The sequence below is a fragment of the Camelus ferus genome, chromosome 9 (genome assembly GCF_009834535.1).
Source record: "Camelus ferus isolate YT-003-E chromosome 9, BCGSAC_Cfer_1.0, whole genome shotgun sequence".
Taxonomy (NCBI): Eukaryota; Metazoa; Chordata; class Mammalia; order Artiodactyla; family Camelidae; genus Camelus; species Camelus ferus.
Genome location: NC_045704.1, coordinates 15,588,893 through 15,607,623, shown reverse-complemented (window position 1 = coordinate 15,607,623; position 18,731 = coordinate 15,588,893). Strand labels below are relative to the sequence as shown.

Genomic DNA, 18,731 nt, shown 5'->3' with positions numbered 1-18,731 from the left:
CCCTCCTGCTCTGCTGGAGACCTGCTGTGTGACCACGAGCCAGGCCCTCCCCCTCTCTAGACCTGTGGGATTCGAGGACTTTCAAGAGCTTCTCCCTCTGTGCCCCGAAGGGGCCAGGCTCTGCATTGGGAGGGAAGTGCCAGGAACTCAGGTTTAGGAAGCAGCTGGGGGAAATCTTACCAGTGGGTGCTTAAGAGTTGGAGGCTGTGGTGCCCAAAATACCCTAATTAGACTCTTGAACTACATTTCCTAACTGGGCGGCCAGGTAAGCAGCTTACCCCTCTGAGCCTAGGTTATAATATTGTACACTGTTGAGCAGGTAGGGATAGGTTTGCAAAGCTTAGAGCTCCCCACCAATGGAAGTTGTCATTTAAACAACACCAAGGTTTTTCAGGGAGTTTCACCTAAACAGGCAGCTCTCAGAAGTCAGGAAGAGAAGGGAATTCTGGGTTTGCATTTCTTGCGAAGGAATCTTGGGCAACTCACAATCTATCATTTTCCTCTTATAAAATGAAGATTTTTCCTCCTTTAACCTTCCACAGCTGTTTTAAGGATTGCAGATCTTGTATTGAAAGGCCTAGTACAAGAGCTGATATACAGTAAGTGTTAAATACATGGCATCTATTTTTATTATTACTACTACTATTATCATCGTTATCATTATTACTATTATTATTTATCCCCCGCCCCCCGCAAACATTATTTCTGACTACGGATAAGGAGCGGAAAGGAGAGGCTACCAACACCATCAGCAACTGGGACCCTTCACCCTAAGTTTCATTCCCTAGCCCCTCCAAACCCACGTACCTCCCAAACGCTGGACCTGGGGAGGCATTAGGGTCCAAGACACACATCCTTTGTCCATCTGGGAAAAGTGAGAGGTAAACATTTTTAAAGCTCGAACAGCGAGTCAGGGTAGAAGCTGGTATAAACCTCGGGACTCCACCCCCACTTCCACTTTCACCTGGAGCATCAGAGCCCCTCCCATCCGGCTCAGGACTCAGTTTCCCCGCCTATGTGACTACACGACACAAGCCAGGGTCTCCTTTTGGAGATTTGACCTTCCTCTCGAGAGAGGGCGCTGCACCACCAGGAGAAATGGGGGGCGGGGGGAATTGCCAGAGGTGAGAGGGAACCTCTACTGGGGTCTTCCCCGCTGGGGTCCTCCCCTGGGCCAGGCTAATTGCCTATTAATACCAGCCCCCGGGGAGGCGCCGCGCTGCGCAGGCGCAGGCAGGTTCCGCAGGCGCGCGGGGCGAGCGCGCGAGCGAGCGAGGGATTCCCTCTGACGTAATTGCTAGGATACCAAACAAACACTCAGCCGCGCCGGCCGAGCTCCTTATATGGCTAATTGCGTCACAGGAACTCCGGGGAGACCAAGCCGGGATCCCCTCCCGCCGAATGCTCCAGAACGCAGCCCCCAAGACCCCCAAGGCTGTGAGGGGGATGCAGGTGATCAGATCGATGCTAGGGCAGACCTCTTGCCGGACGGCGAGGGGCCGGGTTCACTAGGGCCGGAGATATTGAGAAGTTTGTGGCGCGCCGGCCGGATGACGTAAGCAGGGGGGCCGGGCCCTGGGTATATAAATACAGGCTGGCGGTTCTGAGCTTCATTCATAAGACTGAAAGCTACGGCCAAGGCAGGGACACGCGGAGCTGGGACTTGATTGTTGTGGTTGTTCTTCTTGAGGCTGTGAAATTCGGTTTATTATTTTTTTCCGGAAAGTTTTTGGAAGGCTTCTTCTAGATAATTCTACATTTTATTTTGGAAGATCGACTTACTTTTTTTCTTCTTCTTTATTACTCCCCTCCCCCCGTGGGACCCGCCGGACGCGTGGAGGGGACCGCACCCGAAGCAGATTCTGTACAGCGGGACAAAGCTTTCCACCTCTGGGGGAGCGATCCCCCCTCGCCCCTGGTCCTACGGAGCCTGGACTTCCAGGAGGCACAGCGGCATCTTGTGGGGGCCTGGGCACCGCAAAGGAATTACACAGAAACTTTGCCATTGTTGGAGCGGGACGCTACCTTCACCCCGAGTTTCCCCGGACAGCGTACTCTGGGGACGCGCTCGGCTCACCCCGGACTCGCACCTTTCTTCTCCCACCCGGCCATAGCCTTGGCTTCCCGGCGACCTCAGCGTGGTCACAGGGGTCCCCCTGTGCCCAGGGAAATGTTTCAAGCTTTCCCCGGAGACTACGACTCCGGCTCCCGGTGCAGCTCCTCACCCTCCGCCGAGTCTCAGTATCTGTCTTCGGTGGACTCCTTCGGCAGTCCACCCACCGCCGCCGCCTCCCAGGTAAGGTCCAGAGGGTCGGGGTGCTGCTTTGTGTTTATACAGTTTTTAAAGGCAAGGTGGGGAGCGAGTAATACCCCCACCCAAAATAAAGTAGCGTCAAAACCCAAGATCTGAGAGGGAATAGGCTCACGGCGCACTTTGCAAACTGCTGAGTCCAGACGTACTCGCAATTGGTTGTGTGCGTGGAGCGCAGGGAGGGAACACAGAGGGGTAGGCTTTGGGGGTGGGGAGAGTGAGCTGTTTCATGCAACGTGTATGCGGTAGCAGGGGTAAGAACTTTAAGCCAGCTCGGGGACGGCTCCCTACTCAGGTCACCAACCTGAAGCTAGCGCGGTTAAGCAGGTGGGGGAAATCCCGGAGAAGCTTTCAGTAGCCTCCTCTCTTTTCCTCCTCCATCCGAGCGCCTACTCCGGCGCCAGGTCACCCTCTACCCAGCGGGAAGGCGGGCCTCGAACCCTTGGTCACGCAGCCTCCGCCTCCTGCGCGGAGACGTAACGGGGGACCCGTGCGTAACGGCTGACGCGCTGGAATCCTCCGTCTGACGCGGGGCACGCACGGCGCGTGGCGCCCCCTTCGTCCGCCCCGCCCCTGACGTCCCGGGAGCGTTCTATTTTGGAACGCCGGGGCCACGTTGCTAAGGGAGGGGGCAGTCCGGCGTTCCGATTGGCCGCCGCGGCATGAGCTTCGGCCAATCAACTTTCCCTTCCTATTTGTAGGGCGCAGTTTCCTTCCCCCAGTTCGTCCCCGGAACCCGTGGTTCTTCAGCGTTAGGGTCTCTTTTATGGGCTTCTAGAGGCTGAGCGAGAGGATTCCAATCGCGAAAGGAGCGATCCGCTGCGAAACAATGAGTCCGCAAGGACCTTGCAAAGATCCTGTCCCTCCGCTCTCTGGGTCAGAGGGTGTCTGTGTGTCGGGGTTTCTTTGGGAGACATGGTGACCGTCACCCGCTTCTCCAGGCATACACAGGCATATTCCCACTCCCTCTACTTCCGGACGCCCGGTGCCTCCGGCGTGTCTGAAGACGGGACTAGAACCGCTAACCCTAGAGGAACCCCCCAGGTGGTCTCCTGGAGCCCCGCCCCCTCTGGATTTCCAGGACGTTGATTGGCCAGCGAGCCAGCCCATCCCTCACCACGCCCCCTGGGAGAGTAGTTAAGCCTTCCGAGCAGTTCTAGGATTTCATTTGGGGGGTGGGGGGAGATGAGCGCTGCCTGGGCTTGGGGTCTCAGGACCTACACCGTTCCCCCTCCGCTACAGTCTACGGGAGCCCGGCTCCTCACTTTCTCTACTTGTCTGCTCATCGTAACCTGTCACTTATCAGTCTCACTCTGGGGAGAGACAGTTACTTGAAACGTTGTTCTAAACTCCTAGGCCCGTCCCCCTACACCCTTTTAACTGGGACCCCCGCCCCTGCATGGGGTCTCATGATCCCCCCCAATCCCTCATCCCTTTGCTCAGAGGGGTGTGTATCTGTGTGTGAGTGTAGAGGAAGGCTTGGCCTAAGGCCTCTCCCTCTCCCTCCCCTTGCCTCTGGGGTGGGGGTGGGGTGTTGTGGCTGTGTGTGTGGCTGTGACTCCATCCCGGGGGTTCTGTCACCGGCTGTGTCCAGCCTCCTCCCCACCCCCCACACCTAAGAGTCACCAACCCGGGGTGTGATTCACCACCCGCTGGAACCGTGCAACCTTTCCCCGAGGAAGAAGGAGGAGGTAGAAGCCAGTTGCACAGAAATCCTCTCATTAACCACTGCGTCACGGTGTAGTGGAAGGGTGGGTGTTGTGGCTTTTTGCCTGTGACACACACATCCACACCCGCTCGCCCTGTGCTCACTCACGGGGTCGGTGTGTGTATGTGTGTTGGGTGTGTGTGTGTCGGTGTCTCTGTTTGTGTGTCTACGCCTGTGTGTGTATGTGTCACCCCGTAGGAGTGCGCCGGTCTTGGGGAAATGCCCGGTTCCTTCGTGCCCACGGTCACCGCGATCACAACCAGCCAGGACCTCCAGTGGCTCGTGCAACCCACCCTCATCTCTTCCATGGCCCAGTCCCAGGGGCAGCCACTGGCCTCCCAGCCCCCGGCCGTCGATCCCTACGACATGCCAGGAACCAGTTACTCCACGCCGGGCATGAGTGGCTACAGCAGTGGCGGAGCAAGTGGCAGTGGTGGGCCTTCCACCAGCGGAACCACCAGTGGACCTGGGCCTGCCCGCCCAGCCCGAGCCCGGCCTAGGAGACCCCGAGAGGAGACGGTGAGTAAGGGGCATCTGAACTTGGTCTGGGGTGGGAGTGGGGATGAAGGGAGAGAGGCAGGAACTTTCTCAGTACTGGGGGGAGGGATCACCTGCAGCCTAAATGCTGCAGAAACCCTATCATCCTTGCCACAGTCAGGAGGACCAGAGGGTCCTTTTCTCACTCCTGGGGGCTCTTGGAGAAGAGGAGGTTTAGGATGGATTGGGAGGTATGCTGTGTCCCCAGACCTCATGGCCTCTTTCTCCCCTACTCAGCTCACCCCAGAGGAGGAGGAGAAGAGAAGGGTTCGCCGAGAACGAAACAAACTGGCAGCAGCGAAGTGTAGGAACCGGCGGAGGGAGCTGACTGACCGACTCCAGGCGGTGAGGATAGTCCCTGGTGCGGGGTGGGAGAATGCTGAAGTGGGGTGCTATCCCCCCATCATCTGGTATCCAGCACCACCTGTGCCCTTATCCTGGACGGAGAACCAGAGGTTCCACATGTGGAACTAGATACAGACAGGGTCACCCATCTCACACACACAGACCCTCACTCCTGGCCACTCCCTGTCCTGGTTTATGACCTCCTCGCCTCGCCCCCCTACCAGTCTCCTGGTCTTCATTTCATCCTGAGGGGACATATGAGTGACCTTTAATAGAGGACAGCTCCAGTCATTTCCTCTTTTTCGGTCTTGGGAAAGCAAGAACCCATTTTTGCCTCAGTTTCTCCATCTCTTCAGCCCCTCTTGGAATCTCCCAGGTTCCTTGTAGCTTTCACATCCTGGAGAGTCTGTGAAATGAAATCCTTTAATCCTACATCAATTCCCCATCACCTGCCCCAGCCACCTGTAGTTCTCAGGTCTTGAGCTGATGGTCTCCACCCAGGTCCTCCTCTAATTTTATGCCCAACCTCAGCCAGAGAGTTTTCTACCTTATGCTTGCAGGGTGACCTGTTACCATTAAAGGAAATCAGGGAAAGCTACTTTCCTGGGCTATCTGGTCTTTATCCTGGGAGGCAGAGGGGGAAGGGTCACAGAGGGGAATAGGTGGCCTTAGATAACAATCGTTGATTCATTCAACAAACCTCTGAGTGCGTCTTGCAACCAGAGACTTCCCATGTACACCTGGTCCTTTCCCAACCATCCACTTGACAGAGAGGGAAACTGAGGCTTCTAGGAGACAAGACCCTTGGCCCAAGTTCCAGAGCACACCAGGCCTCCATCTCAGGGGGTCTTTCAGGCCAGAGCTGCCTTCCAGCCCTGGGCCTCGGCAGCCAGTCTAGGGGAGACCGTTTCAGCCATGACCCACCTTCTCTAGTCGCTCACTGCCTTTTTTTCCTTCCTCACTCTCCTCCGCAACCCGGCCACCGGGGACCTCAGGAGACAGACCAGTTGGAGGAAGAAAAGGCGGAGCTGGAGTCGGAGATCGCCGAGCTCCAAAAGGAGAAGGAACGTCTGGAGTTTGTGCTCGTGGCCCACAAACCGGGCTGCAAGATCCCCTACGAAGAGGGGCCTGGGCCGGGCCCGCTGGCGGAGGTGAGAGATTTGCCGGGGTCAGCATCCACTAAGGAAGATGGTTTCAGCTGGCTGCTGCCGCCCCCGCCACCACCGCCCCTGCCCTTCCAGACCAGCCAAGACGCACCCCCCAACCTGACAGCTTCTCTCTTTACACACAGTGAAGTTCAAGTCCTCGGCGACCCTTTCCCCGTTGTTAACCCTTCGTACACTTCCTCGTTTGTCCTCACCTGCCCGGAGGTCTCCGCGTTCGCCGGCACCCAACGCACCAGCGGCAGTGACCAGCCTTCCGACCCCCTGAACTCGCCCTCCCTTCTTGCTCTGTGAACTCTTTAGACACAAAACAAACAAACACACAAGGGAGAGAGATTTGGAAGAGGAGGAGGAGGAGGAGAGAGAGGGAAAGAGACAAAGCCGGTGTGTGGGCTCCCTGCCTCTCCTGTCGGACCCTCTGCTACCACTGCCATCGGACAGGAGGACTTCCTTGTGCTTTGTGCTGCCTCTTGTTTCTGTGGCCTGGCGAGGCCAGAGAGCTGGTGACTTTGGGGACAGGGGGTAGGGAGGGGATGGACACCCCCAGCTGCCGGTTGGCTCACTCACTTCAACCCAAGCTCTGGGGATGGGGTGGGGGGTGGGGGGTGATGCCCACCTTCGGGCAAGAGGGAAGGGGGTGCAGGCGGTGGGCGGTGGGGTGGGCTGGAGTCCTTTCCAGAGAAGCCTAACAAGGAAACGCCACAGAGCTCCCCCACCCAGGGTCGCCCACACCCACCCTTCAAGGGGTCACCAGGCTGGTTCTCCCTGCTCCCCCGACCTAAGCCTATGTATCCAACATTTCCATGTGGTTAGAGCTTCCTCTGAATTGAGCCCCCCTTTAAAGGGAAGCTGATGCTCCCCTATGATAATCTCCTTCCCCTCACCCAGACTTAGTCTGAAATGTGAACCTCCCTCCCTGACCGTCCAGCTGCTCTTCCCAGCAAAACTGGCTCTGGTTTAAAACTCCCGCCTCCTAAGGATGCCGCACGTTCAAACCCCAGCCCTCCGGTCTGATTACAGTATTATTCCCTTCTCCCACCTTCAGCCTCCCCTCCTGGCCTTCCTTGTTGGGCCTCTCTGATTCAGGCAGCAGGGGGCGATGTGACGCCTGACCTGCTGGAGAGTTTTATACTGTGAAATGAGTTGGCCGGATCGTGGGGGGAGAGAACTCTTGCGGAGGGATTGTACCCCCACTCCCCAAAGCCTTTCCGTGGTTTCCCCTACCCTCCCACCATATGCCTCCTTCCTCCCCTCAGAATGATTTAGACTCAAGGGGGCGACAGAATGGAGAGGGGTGTGACCGTTATCCATCCGCGTGGCCCCTCTTCTCCCCCCAGACCAATCCCTGGCCTTTTTCTGCAAGGCCTGGAACCCCAACCCAGCCTAGGACGCCAACTTCTCCCTCCCCTCGGCACCCCACATCCTTTCTAGAAAGGAAGCAAGGGGAGATTGCCAGAGGGCCCGACATTTGTCTGGAGATTGAAAGGCTGAGGCTTTGGCCCCCACCCTCCATATTTTTGGACTGGCAAACTCGAAGGGGCTGGGCTCCCGCCACCCCAGCTTCCCCTCCCCCAGCCCCAGCCCCGATTCTTGGTTTTGGCTCCTGCACCCCGCCTTCCCTTGTGCTTCACCTCATGAGAATTTTATCATGAGGCCAATGGATTTTTTTTTTGAATATCGGGTGGGTCACGCCGCCCTCCGTGCTGCATGGAAAACATTCCACCGCCCCGTCCCGCGGCTCCCGCCCTGAACCCAGCCCCACTCCTGTGCCTATTTATCCATTTCCTGGTTTCCGAAAGGCACTTATATCTATTATGTATAAATAAATATATTATATATGGGTGTGTGTGTGCGTGAGTGCGAGTGTGTGAGCGCTTCTGCAACCTTGGCCTAGGTCACGTTGGCCCTCAAAGCCATGCCATTGAATTGGAAACACTGCTTCTGGAGACTTTGAGACTGCTTGTCTCTGGCTGTCTCTCTCTGTAGCTGTCTCTTTTCTAACTGTCTCGGCCCTTCTGGTTGTTTCTAGCCGTCTCTGGCTGCCTCCTTCCCGCTCCGTCTTTTCTTGTCCTGTTTTTGCCAGACCTTTTCCATCTGTCTCCGTCCTGAGGTCCCTGATCCTCCAGCCGTCTCCCAACTCTGGGTTCGTTGGGGACCTGAGATTTTATTTTTGTGAGTAAGACTGAGGGATTATAGATTTTCACAATCTGTATCTTTGAGAATTCTGGGTGTGAGTGTGAGACTGTGAGCAGGGCCTGCCCCTGCAGACCACCATTTATTGACTCCCCAACCCCCACCCCCCATGCTGTATTTGTGATTTTCTTTGTATTTTGCACCTGACCCCCGGGGGGTGCTGGGGCTGGCTGGCACTGGGCTGCTACCCTCCCCCTCGTGGTTCTGCACTGTCGCCAATAAAAAGCTCTTAAAAATGCATCCATCAAGATTCAGGTTCTGTTTACTCCTGAAACCCATTACCTGCCTTCCTTTCAGCATGAAGGAGTGAGGTTAGATTGCTTTGGGACTACACGCACACACACGTGCACACACACACACACACAGGAACTCCTACCGGTGAATCAGCCTACAGCAGGATGGAGGAACGCTAGACAGTCAGGAGGACTTCCCATACACACAGGCTGTGCCTCCTCCTAGAAGAAGTAAGGAGGCAGAAGGTGGGTGATACTGAAGTGCTAAAGGGTCAGGAAGGCTTCCTGGTGAGGGAAGAACTTATGCTTGACCCTGTAATGCTATGGGGATGGCCTGAGCAAAGGTTAGAAAAAGAAATTGAACTACAGAGGACTATTTTGAGATGGTCCCAGGAGTCCTCAGGCTTATATGAAGCAAAAAAAGCATGGATCATGTTTCAGTAAAGATGCATTTCCTTTTGCTTTTCACATGATCACTTCTTCTGAATTAGGAACATACTGGAGACAACCCGAGGCTGACTAAGCCAAAAATATTGCCACTTTGTCCAAAGATACAGCTGAGCCATCCCCATGGCAAGCTCCAAGCCCACTCCTTTGCAAAGGAGCAAGCATTCTGGGAATTGAAGTAATGGTCCAGAGGTCAGAAGTCTTAGTAGATGAATAAGCATGGGAATTCATCATGATGGAATGAATTACTTACTTAATTCAAAATTTTTGCTAAGTACCTACTGTGTGCCCACCCCCATGCTGGGCATTGTTAGGGACACTGCCGAGACTGAGACAGCCCCAGGCTCCCCTCTCCTAGGGTTCATGGTCAACTGGGGGACACAGACTTGTTCCCTGTCAGGGACATCCAAAGTGGGCAGCGTTGGGGAAGTCCATGGGACTTGGGGGGCCCAAGAAGAAACCTAACCTGGTCTGGGAGTCAGGAAAGACTTCCTAGAGGAGGGGATAGCTAAACTGAGTCCTAGAGGATAGAGGGTAGAAAAAGGACTAGAAAAAGGCTGAGTCTAATGAAATAGGGAGTCTGAAGAGCTGTTAAGTAGAAAGAGAGCTTGATACATTGAGGGAGTTAGAGGTTCACCGTGGCTAGGGCAAAAGGTGTGAACAGAGGGGTTAGCAGGAACCAGATTCTGCATGCCAAAATCCCAGACTAAGAATTTAGATCTTCTCTTGAGGGCACTGGGGAGCTATGGCAAGTTATGAGCCATAGAAGGTCAGGGACAGTCAGTTAATCTTTGGCAAAGGAGGCAAGAATATACAATGCAGATAGGACAGTCTCTTCAGCAAGTGTTGTTGGGAGAGCTGGACAGCTGCATATAAATCAGTGATGTCAGAACACACACTTGCACCATACACAAAAATAAACTCAAAATGGCTTAAAGACTTAAACATAAGACAAGACACCATAAGCCTCCTAGAAGAAAACACAGGCAAAAGATTCTCTGACAAATCATAGCGATGTTCTCCTAGGGCAGTCTACCCAGGCAATAGAAATAAGAGCAAAAATAAACAAATGGGACCAAATTAAACTTATAAGCTTTGGCACAGCAAAGGAAACCATAAGCAAAATAAAATGACAACCGAAAGAATGGAATAAAATATTTGCAAAAATGATGCGACTGATAAAGGTTTAATTTCCGGAATATATATACAGCTCATACACCTTAATAACAAAAAAACCAGTCTAATCCAAAAATGGGCAGAAGACCTAAACAGACATTTCTCCAATGAAGACATACAAATGGCCAAGAGGCACATGAAAAAATGCTCAGTATCACTAATTATCAGAGAAATGCAAATCAAAACTACAATGAGGTATCACCTCACACCAGCCAGAATGGCCATCATTAAAAAGTTCACAAACAATAAATGCTGGAGAGGGTGTGGAGAAAAGGGAACCCTCTATACTGTTGGTGGGAGTGTAGTTTGGTGCAGCCATTATGGAAAACAGTACGGAGATTCCTGAAAAAATTGAAAGTAGACTTACTATATGATCCAGCAATCCCATTCCTGGGTATATATCCAAAGGAAGCTCTAATTCAAAAAGATACATGCACCTCAATGTTCATAGCAGCCACATTTACAATAGGCAAGACATGGAAGCAACCTAAATGTCCATCAACAGATGACTGAATAAAGAGATGTGGTGTATATATACAATGGAATACTACTCAGCCATAAAAAATAAAATAATGCCATTTGCAGCAACATGGGATTGATCTGGAGATCATCATACTAAGTGAAGTAAGCCAGAGAAAGAAAAATACCATGTGATACCACTTATATGTGGAATCTAAAAAAAAGGACACAAATGAACTTATTTACAAAACAGAAAGAGACAGATTTAGAAAACAAACTTATGGCTACTGGGGGGAAGGGGGTGGGAAGGGATGAAGTGGGAGTTCGGGATTTGCAGATACTAACTATACAAAATAGATAAACAGCAGTGTTCTATTGTATAGCACAGGAAAATATATTCAATATCTTGTATGAAACCTATAATGAAAAAGAATATGAAAAGGAATATATGTATGTATATGTATGACTGAAACATGATGCCATACAGCAGAAATTGGCACGACATTGTAAACTGACTAGACTTCAATAAAAAAAATTTTTTTTAAAAAGAAAGTCAGGAACGGGTGTGTGCTGTAGGAAGACTCCTCTAGCTGCCAAGTTGAGAGTAGCTGGGACAGAAAAGGGCAAGGATAAGGCGGAAGAGCAGGGAGGAGGCTCAGGTGAGGAAACTGAGGTGTGAGGGGGAGCCAGGAACAGGACCAGGGCTGTGGGACAGAGAGGAGGGGAAGGGTTCAAAAGACATTTAGACCACCTAAAAGAATTAGAAAAAGAGGAACAAACAAAACCTAAAGTCAGCAGAAGGAAAGAAATGATAAAGATCAGGGAGGAAATAAATAAAAGGGAAATTTTAAAAAATAGAAAAAAATCAATAAAACCAAGAGCTGGTTTTTTGAAAGAGTAAATGAAATCGACAAACCTCTGGCTATATTCTAGGCAGTTCCAACAATATTTTTGTTGAAACACTTTCTGGGTTTTACTTATGTTATTTGCAAACGTATGTTTCTGGATGGGGCTTGGATTTCTGCTGAAGTTTATTTTATCCATGATGTATTTTTTAAAAATTATTTTAATACAGAGGAAAGTCTTCTATTTATTTTTGAAGTACTTCAGTGAAAACTTCGTGTAGGTCTGAAGCCATCTTTTGAAATGTATTTTCTTCATTGCCGGTTCACTGAGTCATCCCGTGAAAGCTTTCTTTTGCTTCCTACAAATACATGCTTATCCCCTAAGGGACGCCTTATAGTCATTGTGGACACGTTATTTAGTAAGTGAATGTCTCTGTTTTCTGTCTTACAAAAAGCTTGTCTGTGTGCCCTTTCGTACTGACTTTTGTGTAGGATAAGAGTCCTTGGGTCACTGTGCAGTAGTCTGAAGAATTGTCCCCCCCCCCCAAGCAAGCCCTGTTGCTATGTATGAGCAGCTGAGCTCTTTTTGTAAAATAACCTAAACCTGTTATTTCCATGCTGTCAAATTAGTCACAGATTCAGGGTCCTTAAAACACACACACACACACACACACACACACACACACACACACACACAACTCTGGCTGTGCTCACCAAAAATAAAAGAGAGAGGACCCAAATAAACAAGATAAGAAACGAAAGGGGAGAAATTACAACCAATACCACAGAAATACAAAAAAAAAAAAAAAACATAAGAGAGTACTATGAAAAATTATATGCCAACAAACTGGACAACCTAGAAGAAATGGACAGGTTTCTAGAAACATACAGTCCACCAAAACAGAATCAAGAAGAAACAGATAGGGGGTGGGAAGGGATAAACTGGGATTTCAAAATGTAGAATAGATAAACAAGATTATACTGTATAGCACAGGGAATTATATACACGATCTTATGGTAGCTCACAGAGAAAAAAATGTGACAATGAATATATATATGTTCATGTATAACTGAAAAATTGTGCTCTATGCTGGAATTTGACAAAACATTGTAAAATTATTATAAATCAATAAAAAATGTTAAAAAAAAAAAAACAAAGAGAAATAGGGAAAAAAGGGGAAGAAACAGATAATTTGAACAGACTGATCACGAGAAGTGAAACAGAATCCGTAAACAAAACAAAAAAATGAAACAAAACAGAACCTCCTTGCAAAAAAAAAAAAGTCCAGGATTGGATGGCTTCTCTGGGGAATTCTACCAAACATACAAAGAAGACTTTATAGTAATTCTTCTCAAACTCTTCCAAAAGATTGAAGAGGAGGGAACACTCTTAAACTCATTCTATGAAGCCACCATTACCCTGATACCAAAACCAGACTATCAAAAAAGAAAATTACAGACAAATATCTTCAATGAACATAGATGCAAAAATGCTCAACAAAATATTAGCAAGCCAAATCCAACAACACATTAAAAAAGATCATACACTATGATCAAGTTGGATTCATCCCAGTATCACAAATAGGGTTCAACTCATGCAAATCAATCAATGTGATACACCACATCAATAAAAGGAATGACCAAAACCTTCTTTTGATGATCATCTCAATAGATGCAGAAAAGGCATTGGATAATATTCAGTATCAATTCGTGATAAAAAAAAAAAAAAAAAAAACTCTTACCAAAGTGGATATGGAGGGAACATATAGCAACATAATAAAAGCTGTTTATGACAAACACACAGCCAACATAATGCTCAATAGTGAAAAGTTGAAAGCCTTCCCGCTAAAATCTGAAACAAGACAAGGATGCCCACTCTCCCCACTTCAATTCAACATAATATTGGAAGTCCTAGCCATAGCAATCAGAAAAGAAAAAGAAATATAAGGGATCCAGATTGGAAGGGAAGAAGTAAAGTTGTCACTATATGCAGATGATATGATACTATATACAGAAAACCCTAAAGATTCCACATAAAAACTACTAGAGCTCATAAACGAATTCAGCAAGGTAGCAGGTTACAAGATTAACATACATAAATGCATGGCATTTCTTTACACTAACAATGAAATATCAGAATAGGAAAGAAAACAATCCCTTTTTAAATTGCATCAGAAAAATACTTAGCAATAAACTTGACTAAGGAGGTGAAAGATTTATATACCGAGAACTATAAAACACTGTTAAAGGAAATTAAAGATGAGTTAAAGAAATAAAAAGATATCCCATGCTCTTAGATTGGAATAACATTGTTAAAATGGCCCTACAACCCAAAGTAATCTACAGATTTAAAGTAATCCCTATCAAAATACCCAGGACATTTTTCACAGAACTAGGATAACCCTAAAATTTATATGGAATCATAAAAGACTCAGAATTGCAAAAGCAATACTGAAGAAAAAAGAATGAAGCTGGAAGCATAATCCTCCCAGACTTCAGACAATACTACAGAGCTACAGTAATCAAAACGGCATGGCATTGGCACAAAAACAGACATATGGATCAAAGGAACAGAAACAGAGCCCAGAAATAAACCCACACACTTACAGTCAATTAATCTTTGACCAAGGAGGCAAGAATATACAATGGAGAAAAGACAGTCTCTTAGGCAAGTGGTATTGAGAAAGCTGGACAGCTCCATGTACATCAACGAAGTTAGAACACTCCCTCATACCATACACAAAACCCCAAAAGGCTTAAAGACTTAAACATAAGACAAGAAACCACAAATCTCCTAGAAGAGAACATAGGCAAAACATTTTCTGACATAAATTGTAGCAATGTTCTCCTAGGTCTGTCTCCCAAGCAATAGAAATAAAAGCAAAAATAAACAAATGGGACCTAGTTAAACTTATAAGCTTTTGCACAGCAAAGAAAACTATAAACAAAATGAAAAGACAACCTATGGACTGGGAGAAAATATTGGTAAACAATGAAACTGACAAGGGCTTACCTTGCAGAATATACAAACAGCTCATACAACTCAGTACCAGCAACAACAACAGCAAACAACCCAATCCAAAAATGGGCAGAAGACCTAAACAGACATTTCTGCAATGAAGACATACAAATGGCCAAGAGGCACATGAAGAAATGCTCAGTATCACTAATTATCAAAGAAATGCAAATCAAAACTACAATGAGGAAAAAAAATGACAATGAGGTATCACCTTACACCAGTCAGAATGGCCATCATTAAAAAGTTCACAAACGATAAATACTAGAGAGGGTGTGGAGAAAAGGGAACCCTCCTACACTGTTGGTGGCAATGTAATTTGGTCCAGCCATTATGAAAAGCAGTATTGAGATTCCTGAAAAAACTGAAAGTAGACTTACTATATGATCCAGCAATCTCATTCCTGTTCATATATCTGGAGAAAACTCCAATTCAGAAAGATACATGCACCCCAGTGTTCATAGCAGCACTATTTACAATAGCCAAGACATGGAAACAGCCTAAATGTCCATCAACAGATGACTGGATAAAGAAGATGTGATATATTTATACAATGGAATACTACTCAGCCATAAGAACCGACAACATAACGCCATTTGCAGCAACATGGATGCTCCTGGAGAATGTCATTCGAAGTGAAGTAAGCCAGAAAGAGAAAGAAAAATACCATATGAGATCACTCATATGTGGAATCTAAAAAAAAAAAAAAAAAAAAAAAAAGCATAAATACAAAACAGAAATAGACTCACAGACATAGAACACAAACTTGTGGTTGCCAAGGGGGTGGGGGGTGGGAACAGATAGACTGGGATTTCAAAATTGTAGAATAGATAAACAAGATTATACTGTATAGCACAGGGAAATATATACAAGATCTTATGGTAGCTCACAGAGAAAAAAAATGTGACAATGAATATATATATGTTCATGTATAACTGAAAAATTGTGCTCTACACTGGAATTTGACCCAACATTGTAAAATGATTATAAATCAATAAAAAGTGTTAAAAAAAAAAAAGAGTTGTGGTATATATATAATGGCATACTACTCAGCCATAAAAAAGAATAAAATAATGTCATTTGCAGCAACATGGGAATGATCTGGAAATCATCATACTAAGTGAAGTAAGCCAGACAGAGAAAGAAAAATACCATATGATATCACTCATATGTGGAACCTAAAAAAAGGACACAAATGAATTTATTTACAAAACAGAAAGAGACTCACAGACATAGAAAACAAATGTATGGTTACCGGGGGGAAAGATGAGGAAGGGATAAAGTGGGATTCTGGGATTTGCATATACTAGCTACTATATATAAAATAGCTTATCTACAAGGTCCTACTGTCTAGCACAGAGAACTATATTCAATACCTTGTAATAGCCTATAATGAAAAAGAATATGAAAAGGAATATACATACACACATATATGTGTAACTGAATCACTATGCTGTATACCAGAAATTAATACAACATTGTAAACTGACTATACTGCAATAAAAAAATAAATTAAAATGGAAAAAGACACAATGAAATACTACTCAGTTATAAAAAAAAAAGAATAAAATAATACCATTTGCAGCAACATAAGTGGACCTGGAGATTATCGTACTAAGTGAAGTAAGTCAGAGAAAGACAAATATCATATGGTATCTCTTATATGTGTCATCTACAAAAATGACACAAATGAACTTATTTACAAAATAGAAAGAGACTCACAGACTTAGAAAACAAACTTATGGTTACCAGGGGGGAAGGAGGGTGGGAAGGGGTAAATTGGGAGTTTGGGATTAGCAAATACACACTGCTATATATAAAATAAATAGACAACAGTGTCCTGCTGTATAGCACAGGGAACTATATTCAATATCTTGTAGTAACCTATAATGAAAAGGAACATGAAAATTTATACATATATATTAAATATATATAAAAATATATATATATATATATATATGTGAATCTCTATGCTTTACACCAGAAACTAATACATCGTAAATCACCTATACTTCAATTAAAAAAAAAAAAGACATTTAGAAGGCAGGACAGGCAGAACTTCGTGAGTAGCTGGCTTGGTAACGACAGCACAGGGCAGTGGTAAATAGCATAAGCCAGAAGTCTGAGAGCCGAGCGGCTGAAGCGTACCAAAGCTGGGTGACCTTGGAGAAGAGACTTCACCTTTCTGAACCCGTTTCCTCAGCTGTAGAATGGGGCTAAGGGAAGCAGTGAGCTCCTACCTGGTAGCGCTGAGCACAGAGTAAAGTTGCAGTTATCACCATCCTCATCGCTGTTACTGGGGCCAGACTGATTCTTCGCCTGGAATATTCTCCCCTTCTGCTGGCTTATCCACGCTCATCCTTCAGGTGCAAGCTCAAGTGTTGCTGACACCCTACCTGAACTCAGTTCTCCTTATAAGATGTCCTCATAGGTTTTGTACCTGCTTTCCCAGTAGTTATCACTTTTGTAGTGGTTAATTAAATGTGTAATTAGTGGTGGTTTAATGTTTGTCTCCTTCACTGGACTGGGAGAACCACGAGGCCAGAGTCAAGGTTTTATCGTCACGACTCTACCCCCAACGCAGCTCGGTGTCGGGCTGGGCACCCAGCAACCACTGAGCAGATGCTTGTTGAATGAGTAAATGAATGAGTGATCAAATGAATATTTAACTGATTAATAAGTGCATGCGTGGTTAAGTACACGAGTGAGTAAATGACTGAGTAAGTGAGTAAGCAAACGAAGAGGAGGAATCCAGGATCACTCTCAAGCTGTAAATATCCTAGAACTGAGAGTGTAGATGAGTTGTTCATCTTTTGGAGTTCTTCGATATTGCCGGGGGGGAAAATGTAACCACAGGAAGAGATACGCGTGGCGTAGGATAAATTGTGATGCAGAGGAGTACGGCGACATCTCTAGGGACGGGTCCGAGGTCCTTCGGGATAAACCGCATTCTAATATTAAGTTTGGAGAAAAGAGAAGCGTTGCACGCCCGAAAGGTGGAATTGAACCACTCTGTCGCTAGACAGCTACAGGTTTGAAGCCTGCACCCCAGACCACTGAGGATCATCCGGGCAGAGAAACAGGTCCCCTCTACAGCTATATAAAAGCCAAAAATTCTATCTTTTTATACTCATGGCTGCATAATTTGGTGGGATATAAGACTGTCGAAATCAATATATATAAATTCTCTCTAGCTATTTATTACGTAGTATGTCTTTCAAATGTTGTCTTTGCTTTATATTGATTGAATCATTGTCAATTTGGAAACCTCTTCATTTGCATAGCGCCTCGTATTCTGGGAAACGGCGCGCCGGAGGACCAGCGCCCTAGCTTCTAGCTCTTAAAGAGAAGAGCCACCTTTTCCAAGCGAGAAGCCAATGTTTTTAACAGAAGAGACTCATACTTCGGCATTCAGAAGCCCCTTCCTTGAAAAATCCGAATTCGAGTGAGTAGGTGCCTGCTAGAGTCTGACTTAGCCCAGCCCCGTAGGCTCCGGGCTGGCGGTTATAGGGCTGGTGCGACACCTGCTGCTCTTTTTTGGGAACTTCAGCTACCTACGGAGCCCTATGTTCATGCAAAAGTTCAGTGAGCACCTATTGAATCCCAGGCACTGCCATAGGTACTGTCAATGGATGACAGGATTTCTGTCCCCATTGATCTTAGACACTAGGGATCATCGATTTTTGCACCTGAATTTTATACTGAGGAAAGTGAGGCGTAGGAACGGAGAGTACTGTACCGTAGTTCACACAGCCCATCCACTTGGGAGACTCATACCTGTGTCATAATTATTATTACAAAAAAAAGGTGATCTTTTCATAACCCAAGCAAGTGACCCTTTGATGACAATATCATTCCCCGGAAATCTCCCATGGCTCCATCTCAGAGTCAAAATTCTCACGACAGCCTTACAGTCCCTATGGTCTAGTCCCTTTCACTCCTCTGACCCTATCTCCTACTCCTCTCTCCTCATATACTTGGCTTCAGGCAGATAGATTCCTTCCTGCACACACTAGGCATGCTCCCTTCTCGAGGCCATGGCGTTTATTCTTCCCCGTGCCTGAATCTCATTTCATCTACATGTTTACATGACTCACTGCTTCCCTTACCTCTGGCTTCTGCTTAAATATCACCACTTAACGAGGCCTTCCCTGACCACCCAGTTTAAAATAGCAAGCCCTGTCACCGTGTCCCCTTTCCCTGATGGACTTTTCTCCATCACCCTGATCACCACCTGCCATATTCTATGTGTATTTGCTTATTGTCTCGCTGCTCCCACTAGAATATCAGCTCCATGA

General features: G+C 47.0%; 1 protein-coding gene and 1 long non-coding RNA gene across 4 annotated transcripts; one reads left to right on the top strand and one right to left on the bottom strand.

The window, feature by feature from the left end:
• Positions 1–1,605: 1,605 nt before the first annotated feature.
• FOSB (FosB proto-oncogene, AP-1 transcription factor subunit) lies at positions 1,606–8,495 on the top strand. Of its 3 annotated transcripts, XM_032485799.1 has the most exons (5): positions 1,606–2,296; positions 4,218–4,538; positions 4,794–4,901; positions 5,897–6,052; positions 6,193–8,495. In XM_032485799.1, exons 1-5 carry the CDS (start codon positions 2,171–2,173, stop codon positions 6,193–6,195), a joined length of 714 nt encoding a protein of 237 aa, XP_032341690.1. In that variant the 5' UTR covers positions 1,606–2,170; the 3' UTR covers positions 6,196–8,495. The 3 variants fall into 3 exon arrangements, with proteins under 3 accessions (XP_032341690.1, XP_032341688.1, XP_032341689.1); XM_032485797.1 differs by having other exon boundaries at positions 5,897–8,495; XM_032485798.1 differs by having other exon boundaries at positions 2,173–2,296; positions 3,013–4,538; positions 5,897–8,495.
• On the bottom strand, positions 8,393–17,185 carry LOC116665675. The gene is made up of 2 exons (XR_004322305.1): positions 16,674–17,185; positions 8,393–8,712 (listed from the first exon to the last, which is right to left on the bottom strand). It is a non-coding gene; the product is annotated as an uncharacterized LOC116665675 (long non-coding RNA).
• Between the last annotated feature and the right edge of the window lie 1,546 nt (positions 17,186–18,731).

Coding starts and splice junctions, on each gene's coding strand:
- FOSB (XM_032485797.1), top strand. CDS start 2,171: ATGTTTCAAGCTTTCCCCGGAGACTACGACTCCGGCTCCCGGTGCAGC. Junction 2,297..4,217: donor CCACCGCCGCCGCCTCCCAG/GTAAGGTCCAGA, acceptor GTCACCCCGTAG/GAGTGCGCCGGTCTTGGGGA. Junction 4,902..5,896: donor TGACTGACCGACTCCAGGCG/GTGAGGATAGTC, acceptor CGGGGACCTCAG/GAGACAGACCAGTTGGAGGA.